Genomic DNA, 9712 nt, shown 5'->3' on the forward strand with positions numbered 1-9712 from the left:
AGCCTCCTGGACAGCAGCAGCCAACAGCAAACAAGAGATCATGGTTAGCACTTGATTGCCTCCGAGTTCCCAGTATGATGGATCTGGCAGCCATTTACAACTGGATCAGTAGGGAGCAGCCAAATTTGTGCCTCTGAAACCTTAGCAATATGTCTTTACTTGGCCACTCCGTCCCAGTTTAGGCAAGAGCAAAGGACCCATATTTCCCTCATATCAATTTTTTCTTCTGGTAGACAACTAGAATGCTTCAGAAATCCTCAAGTTTTGCTCCTTGCCAGTGGATGACATCCAATTTCAACAGTACTAAGAACAGTGACATTGCAATTGATACAGATTTTTCCAGAAAAACACATTTTGGGATGAAACAGATGCGAAGGGATAAGCACCCCCCCCCCCCAAGGGATTTAAGCATGAATTTATTTTTTCTAGTCCCCTACAAAGTAAGGTCTATTTTCTTCTGTTCCCTCTGAAGAGGTGGATATGACAGCTCCCTCTACTCATTTTGAACTTCCCATTAGAACTGTAAGACAATAACATTTAAACGTTGGGCTTCTACCTCATACACAGTGGCTGTATCATCATACCGTAGTACCTTAAAGGTACCTGATCAGCTCAATTCCCTCATATGGAGCAGCATTAATGTTTTCTGTTGCAAGTAGGAAAAGGAGCTAAACTGCAGTTCAACCATTTTCTACACAGATTATCTATGAGATTACAGGGGTATAACATGGTTGTTGTTAGTGAAGTCTCATATACTATAGGAACTGGAATACCCAATATGTTGCTCTTAGCATAAGATTATACTTCTACCCCATATGCTACAACAAGAAAGCAATTAGGTTTTTGATCTAGTATCTCCCTAAACAATTCAGTGCAGGACTGGAAAAAGGGGCACTATAGCAGAACTGCAGGGGCCAAATTCAGGACAAAACTATCAGTTGAGAAAGAAATTTTATTTCAAGCTTCTAAGGGGGTATTACAAACAATAGAGAATAAAAACATTAAAAACTATTTAAAAAGTAATTGACTGTCCCTTTAAAATAAAGATTCAAGCAGGTTTACAATGAAGAATGCTATTCAATGAAATAAAAAAAAATTTAAAGTATTGGTTTTGCTGTATTTGCTAATCCATTATAAAAAAGCTGGGCATAAATACTCCGTGCATTTATATGCATTATTTGGTGTTTCATATTATATAACTTGGTACAGTATTTAGGATATCACTGCAAAAAAGTTCAACACAGTGCATTTATAAATAATGGAGGCATTATAAATCACATTGCAAACATACCTTGCCATTTTCATTGTTACAAATTCAGTATTTCAGTGAATGTAGGAATAAAGTAGCTACAACAATCAATATCTTGACTTTATTTTTTTTAATATAAAAATTGCAGTTCTGGAAACCCACCCTCTTTCTTCCCCCTGCCCAAACATAATGCTTTACTTCTTAAAAATAAAAATAAAGTACTAATTCTATATACATCACATGTACCATACAAAAATGTATCCAAAGTTTCTATTGCTACCAAAGTGTTCTAAATTAAAAGTTACATATCCCCTTATTGGAAACAAAAGATTACAAGTTACAAAAATCAAAATTACACACAAGCCATCAAATCATTTTATACAATTTCCAATACACTTTTCTCCCAAGCAGGTTGTCTTCTCATGTGCCTGTATAAAAATGCATAATAATATACTTTGTCAATTTTTTTTTCATTATAAAGCAAAATTAGTACATTTTCTACAATAAATAAAATATAGGGAGGCACATATATGAACAAAATAAAATCTATGGGAGATAGGTGGGATGTGATTTGGAAAGAAAATGTGCTCTATGGCTTTAAGCCAGATTTGTTTAAAACAAAGTAACCAAAATTTTAAAAGAACAAAACAAACCAGAAAAGGGAAAATAGAAAAAAAGAAAAACCCACAACCTATTTGGGCAACAATGGAGTGTTTTTGGTGATTTGCAGGTGATGTACATAGCATAATTTTACTCTTGATGTCTTTCTCACAAAGTACCCTCCAAAATAATGTTATTTTCTTTTTTAAAATACACATTTTTAATTGTAAATTTACATCAATCTTAAATAAGTGGTACTTTGTGCAAAGAGCAATGATTTACACAAAATTAAACATTCAGAAGTCTTTTCAGAAGCTACAGATTAAGGAAAAATGATACAAGCAGCACCATATTATATATATGATTTAGGCAAACATATATTCGATGTCATTTTGATATTATACTTTAAAATTCACTAAGCACTGTAAGCTGGAAGAGAGTGCTTAGGTAACTATGTTTTGTTTAATGTAAAACCATGGAAATGAAAACCTACTCCCTCCCCAGTAATTTCTTTAAAAAAGGAATTAAACAGCTACTCCTAAAAATCAGAATAAGTTAAGTGTTGAATATACATATATGTACAAAATATGAACACTATGAACAAGACATTAACAGGTTTAGTGGAAAACCCTCCAAACTATAACACAATGATAAAATCATTAATCAATATGGCAATGGTGATTTAGAAGAACTGCTCAACTCTTTCAAGTTTGCAGAACTCAGCCACTGAATCAATGATTAAGGGGTTATATCTTCAATACATTCTTTTAGACAAAGAGGTTAATTAAGCAAAGTTCAAGTCTGTATCATGCCTTGGTAGCATCTTTGTTAGTCAATATCACTGAAGTCGCTGACTGGTTCTCCATGTACTCTACTCAGGTGATTCATAGCACGATCAAAAGCAATTCTTACTGCTTTACGAATGCTTGAGTTACGACCTTCCATCATTTTTAACTTGTCTATGGTCTCATCAATCCCAAGGGGAACCATTTTGGATTTTGGAAGCCACTGCCTACAAAACACGATAAAATAAAATAATAGGTTAAATAAAACAGAGACCAAGAGGATCATCCTAACACATGGGTTGTCAACTGGGGGTATGTGTACCCCAAGGGGTACCTGAGAAGGCCCTAGGGGATATGTGCGGGTGGGCAGGGATGGAAAACTGCCATGCACCATCCCATGCTGCCGCACAGGTGCCACCCACTCAGCTGGACATGGGGGGCAGGGGAAGCTTGTACGCAGTGGTGGCTGCTGCTCCACATTCAGCCACACACCACTCCATGCTTCCGGCTTCACGTCCAACCGCCAGGGGTATACTGATCCAAAAAGGTTGAAAACCCCTGTCCTAACATATTACAATAGCTCTTTATATAAATGTTTCTCATGACACATTGCAAAGGATTATATATGTTTTAAAACAATTTCTATCAAGTGTTTTTGAAGAGAGGTTTGAAATGCCAGGTAATTTCAAAATTTTTTAATTGACCATGGAAAATTTTCAAATCCAACAGGCACCCCAGGAATGTAACTGATGGCAAATATGGGAGTCAGTGGTTCACAGATGCTAGTGTCACAAAGGACCTCAACAGATCATGGAAATCATGGATCCGTAGGAACTACTTCACAGTTAGGGCAGCTAGGATCTGGAACCAACTTCCAAGGGAAGTGGTACTCGATCCTACTCTGGGGGTCTTTAAGAAGCGGCTCGATGCCTACCTGGCTGGGGTCACTTGATCCCAGTTTCCCTCCTGCCCAGGCAGGGGGTCGGACTTGAAGATCTACAAGGTCCCTTCTGACCCTACTTCTATGATTCTATGACGTCAACGTGTCCTCCTGCACCTCTGCATCCCCATCCCCTGACGAACCTAGTTTTAAAGCTTGCTGTATGAGATCAGCCAACCTGGAAGAGAAAACACACTTACCTTTCAGGAAGAGATGTAGCCCATCCTGCCCTAGCATGTTTGCTGCGTGGAAGTGAGAGTCATGGTTGACGCTCTCAGTTTGTGACCGTCGATCACTGTTACCCCATGATGCACCCTAATGAACAGAGCATCTCCAATTCCTTGCTGAGCCCCACTAATGAATTTGTAGGCAGCCACAAGATCAGCTCTCAACTTTCTCTTGTGGAGGCTGAAGAGGTCTAGGTCCCTCATAAGCCTTGTCCTGTAAGGCCCTAACCACATGAGTGGCTCTCCTCTGGACCCTCTCAAGTCTGTCAACATCCTTCTTGAAGTACGGCACCCAAAACTGGATGCAGTACTCCAACTGTGGTCTGACCAATGCCACACAGAGGGGAAGCATCACCTCTTTGGTTCTATTTGTCATGCATCTGCTGATGCATGATAAAGCGCGGTTAGCTTTGCTGATGATTTCGTCACACTGACTCATGTTCATCTTGGAGTCCACTATGACTCCAAGATCCCTTTCCACTTCTGTGCTGCTGAGAGGGTCATTTCCCAGCCAGTAGGCATGCTGGATATTTTTATGTCCTAGGTGCAGCATTCTGCATTTGTCCTTGTTGAACTGCATCCTATTGTGTTCTACCCATTTTTCCAACCTGTCCAGGTCTGCCTGCAATTGTTCCCTACCCTCCAGAGCGTGCGCTTCACCCTACAATTTAGTATCATCTGCAAACTTGGACAGAGTACACTTCACAACCATATCCAAGTCACTGATGAAGACACTGAAGAGTACAAACTGGTCAGAGACTGGTGTAAAGACTGGTCATAGCAATCCTAAACATCAGCAGGAAACTTTTTCCTATGCACTTACAGGATATAACCAGGTCATTAGGAACAGCCAACGTGGATTTGTCAAGAGCAAGGCATGTTTAACTAAGTCAGTTTCATACCATGGCAAGGTGGCTAGACGAAGTAATAGCAGTGGATATACTTCAACTTAAGCAAGGCCTTTAACATCATCTCTCATGACATTTTCATCAGGAAGGTAAGGAAATACAGTCTAGAGAAGGGCTGTTCAACTTTTGAGTGCCACGTGGTCCCTCACGCCACAGGCTACACTGCTCCCAGCTGCACCATGCCATGCAGTGTCAAACCATGTGGAGCCCCTCCCCTGGGGCTCCAGGCAACAGGGGAACCACCACCACCATCACACTGTGTGGGGTCCCTCAGCACTATGGGCTGTGCTGTTCCACTCACAGGGGGAGGAGTAGGAAGCAGAAGCTGAAGGAGGTAGGTGGAGCCTGGAGACTCCCATGGGAGCAACAAGAAAACAATGAGAGGGAGCAGCACCTGGACTGGGAGCCTGGGGGCTACAGGTTAACCCCATCAGGGCTATATGCACCCTAGAAGCTGCAAGTTGTAGTGCCTAGATGAAGAGCCTAGTTGTAGAGGTCTCTCAAAGAGTAGTTCATCAGTGGCTCAATGTCTAAGAAGTGAGGTTTCCTGTGAATCTGTCCTAGACCATAAATTATTTGAAAGATGGTTTGCAGATGATACAAAGTTGAGTGGAATAGCAGGTATTTAAGAGGACAGTATCAAGATTCAAACTGACCTTGATAAGTTGCCTTAAATTAAGAATATGAATTTCAATAAGGACAAGTGTAAAATACAGGTCTTGACCGAATTTAGAACAATCAAACACTATCCAAAATAGAGTCCAGCTTTCCCCTCCTTCCATTTTAGGATTTAGTGATATCACGAATTTTTGGGTAAATAAAGAACTCTGAATTATAGTCTAGAATTAAAATGGAGGAAATTCTTAATTTTTTTAACTTAAGCCAAAGGTTCCCAAACTTTTTCTTATTGCACACACCCCTTCCAGATTCACCAGCTGCCTGTGTACCCCTACCAGCATACACTTTATATTTTAAGTCATTAAATGCCCATTATTATTATAATGAAAATTAAATCTGCTACTGCACAATTTCTCCTGTGTACCCCCCAGAGAGGTCTTGTGTACCCCCAGTTTGAGAACCCCTGATTTAAGCAATGAAAGAAAAAAATTTCATCTTCAAAAACTGCTTAGTCAATCCAGTTTTCTCAAGTTTCACAAAATGGAAAAATATACTTATTAGGGGAACTGAGGAAGTATGTGTTTTAAAATAAAATTTTAATATTACTTTCAATTTTTGTGCTATGAGGGGAGAAGCTTCCAATGATTTAAAATTATTAAATTTTGATACTAGAAGCCCATTTAAGTGTGAACAAGTAGGAATTAACTAAATACTGTGTGATTATATTTTCAGAGAGTTAAAAATTTAAGAGAGAAACTGGAAAACTGTCTTCCAATCTAAATGCAAGTCAAAGAACTGCAGATGAATAGATGGGAAGTAAAAGGAAACAAGACAACAGTGGCTAGCACAATAGGCAGCAGTTCAATCACTGCCCCCCCCTTTTGGAAGCACCATGGAAAAAGTTCTGAAGAGTAATTTCAAGGGATGATAATGAGCTGGTATTAAAGAGGTTTATGGCAAGCTCCTCCTGAATGTGCAGGGTAGCACTCCAAGTTGTTTAAAAATATAACAAGTGATGCAAAGTGGCCTCATGGGCTGTTCTGAAGTGAAAGACAACATTCGATAGTAAATGGACTAATAACTAGGGATATGGTTAGACTGGAGGGCTTGGAAAGTAAAGACAAATAGTTTGTTTGATATGAAAGAAAAAAAAAAGCAGCCAGTGGAATGATACTACACGGGTGATGTGGTCAAAGCCAACAGGACAAGAAAACGAGCAGTAGCATCACAGTAGGGTGCAAAAACAAATAAAAGCTGATAAGAGCATTGATGAGACTTTTAGCTGTGTGGGAAAGGCAGTATATCTTAAAGATATTCCATGAAGGGATCTGCAAGATTCTCAGGCAGCATGGCCGTGAAGACCTAGAGCAAGGTTCAAGTTGAAGAGCTTATGGACCTGAATTAGCAGGAAGAGTGGGGGTGCTGCCAGCAACAATCAGGAAAGGAGAGAGTAAAGAGGAATTCTGGTTATTTTGAGCTTAAGTGAGATATCAACAAGCATATGCTAAAAGTTTTTATTAGGTCAGAAAGGGCCAAATTCTAGTTCATTTCACATGTACAAATGGTTATTTTCCAGACATTTACATGACATTTTACTGAGTTTTTGCAATAGGCTACATGCCAGCCAGGCCTCTCCACCTCTACGCACTTGCAAAATTCTACCAGGCAAAAACACATAATAGGGGTAGCACGGACAGGACTATTATAATGAAACTTCCCATGCTTTAGTCCATAGTAGGAAGTAGAAGACCCAGGTTCTAGTGCCTCCACTGACCATACCCAGAAGGGGTCTGAAACTCTCTGCATTTGATTTCTCAGCACAGTGCTCTACCCATCCAGCCACAAGTCAGGCAAAAACTCAAATCATTTTCCCCAGTACCCAAGTATCTTAACCATAATGTTCATTATACAAAATGGAGAGAAAGCAGTGGAGAAGTTTCCAAACTACTGGGAAACAAGCGTCTAGAGCCAGGGTCTTGCCCCCTCTAGAGCTCTCCATCCACTTCACTGAGCCACACATGCTCAAAATTGTTATCTTTCTGGCCTCTTACATCTCCCTCTGTTGGCTGCTCCCCTGAACCCATGAGTACCTTACCCTGCTCAGGTACAGGACTCTCCTGTTTTTTGGATACATACATACATATGTGTGTAACTGCCCATCCAGAGTGCAGCCTACTGCACACACAGCTTCACAGACATTTGTGTGTCCACACTGCATGAGTAACAGAATTGAAAACTGCATAAAAATGGTGAAAGTACAATTTATGTAGCTGAAGAACTTATGTGGCTTGGGTGTGTAAAGAGAAACAAAATTTGTCCTGTACTGTCTGGGATATCTTTGATAGTCTTAAGCATGGAGATAGTATCTTGTCCTTGTGTGTTTGCAAGTCAGATTATCCACATATAAGTTATAGAGGAGGAACATAAAGGATGGAGGACAGGGCCCTGTAGAATCACCACAGGTTGTTGGGAAGGGAATCAAGAGAGTCCTCTGAAGGACATACAGAATGAACAGTTAGAAAGGGAAGCCAAGCCATAGGGCTACATTTAAAGAAGAACAATCAGTTGTAAGAAAGTTACCTGAAGGATCAAGGATCACTAACAATGGAGTATTTGTTCTGAACTTTGGCTAGGAAAAATACACTGGCAAGCATGTTTCCAAGGCAGAAGATACAGAGCAGTATTTTTATGCATCACATTCAACAGTAACAAGGAAGACAGCATAGCAAGGTAGTATCTGAAAAATCAAGTGTTTTTTTAAATTAAGATGGAACACACAAAGGGGAGTTATTTACAAGTAAGCAGAGTTTTTCAAGATACTTTGTTCACATGCATTCTCAGTTCTGGGTATGTGAACAATCACTTCTTGACCTCTTGTAGGCTAAGATCAAGTGTGCTTCAAAAGAATTCCAGTTACTAGTAATTTACCATTCAAGCAGTTGTCCACATATGCATTTTTACTTGTAAGTAACTCCAAAGTAGTGCTTGTCACATATCTGGAAGTGGGCCTCTAGGTGAGAAGCGCTTGGAGGTGTGCTGAATGTGTCATCTACTTTACAGCACTCCACAAAAGCATAATGATCGCAAAGGTATGAACTGAGTTTTACATAGTGAAGAGTTTCTCTGGAAGTGAACTACACTTTGGTGAAGTGGACAGGAACCACCTAAGGACAGCTATTTGGCTGTCTGATAGCAAAATTTCACACAACCTGATAATCAGTTATGCATATAAATGTACATTTACATTCCTTGACTATAGCTACAAGAACCCATGCAGACTTATGGAGGGGCTTACTCCTATGCAGTAATAGGCCAATGTCTCCTTAACAGCCAGCATGTGTAGCAAAGACTCAGATGGCAGGTATGTGGTTTTGGGGGAAAAATCTGCTGGTTAAGTGAAACTCAGCGATCACCTTAGGGAATAAACTTGTCAAGGAAAAAAAAAGGTAGCATGGGTGGACCCCTCTATGAAGGCCTGGATCTCACCAATCCTTCTTGTGAAAGTGACTGTTACCAAAAGATGCCACCTACCTGGAGAAGTGCAGCAATCAAGAGATCACCAAAGGCTCAAGAAATGGGTGCATTAAAGCCATGAAAGATAGGTTTTGTTACACATCTGACCCAGTCAAGAAACACCTTTACTCCCTACTATGAAAAATCTCTGATCTACTGGACATGAGAGTATGTGACAATGTACCAAAGCTGCTGCAAGAAGAACCTTGATTTTGCTCACAGATGGGTTTTACAACTAATTGGCCTAACAGGTAGTCCAAAATGTTCTGAACTGAGAAAAATCAGCTGAAGGAAGGTGCTTGGAGTATCACCAGTTGGAAAATCTAAGCTGGCAGGTAAGTTTGTCCGGTAAAGTAATTCCTACTATGGCTGACGATGTTTTGGCAGGTGAAGAACATCTATGCTCTACTTGCCATAATTGCCATCCAGAATCCAGGTCATGAGACGGAATGGGAAGAGATCCAAATGGAATCAGTCATACTCGGACACAAAAAGCCTGGGTCAAAGGATAGTGCCAGAGAACAGGATTCAGTGATGGACAGTATTTCCTCCTTTCTTGGCTTAAAGTATATACACACCTCCAGATGGACAGTGGAGGCTGTGAGTGTCCCGATCCTTGTTGTGGCAGCACAGCCCCAGCCCTTTTCCCATCTGCCCCAAGGCGCACATGCCAAACAAATTCCTTTGCATGCCATACTCTGGCAGATGTGCCGGGGGTTGCCAACCCAAGCCAGCGCATACTTCTCCACAGGTACTACTAAAGAAAAAAGTTTCTGCTTAGAGGCTCAAGGGCTAAGCATACCCACAAGTGAGAATGTGCATATGACCAATTACTCAAAGGAGAAAATACACATTGTATCATAAAGGAAAGA

General features: G+C 40.4%; 1 protein-coding gene across 5 annotated transcripts in view; it reads right to left on the reverse strand.

The window, feature by feature from the left end:
• Nucleotides 1–943: 943 nt before the first annotated feature.
• The window catches only part of BRD1 (bromodomain containing 1), a 99990-nt gene continuing 91221 nt past the window's right edge, over nucleotides 944–9712 (reverse strand). For 4 of the 5 annotated variants that reach the window (XM_006016494.3, XM_025215293.1, XM_025215286.1 and 1 more), the window contains one exon: nucleotides 944–2861. In XM_006016494.3, coding sequence (XP_006016556.1) covers nucleotides 2678–2861 — 184 coding nt within the window. In that variant the 3' untranslated portion in view covers nucleotides 944–2677. The remainder of the gene's footprint in view (nucleotides 2862–9712) is intronic. The other variant, XM_025215284.1, reaches the window with a different exon arrangement.

The sequence above is a fragment of the Alligator sinensis genome, unplaced genomic scaffold, assembly GCF_000455745.1.
Source record: "Alligator sinensis unplaced genomic scaffold, ASM45574v1 scaffold600_1, whole genome shotgun sequence".
In the NCBI taxonomy this organism is placed as follows: domain Eukaryota; kingdom Metazoa; phylum Chordata; order Crocodylia; family Alligatoridae; genus Alligator; species Alligator sinensis.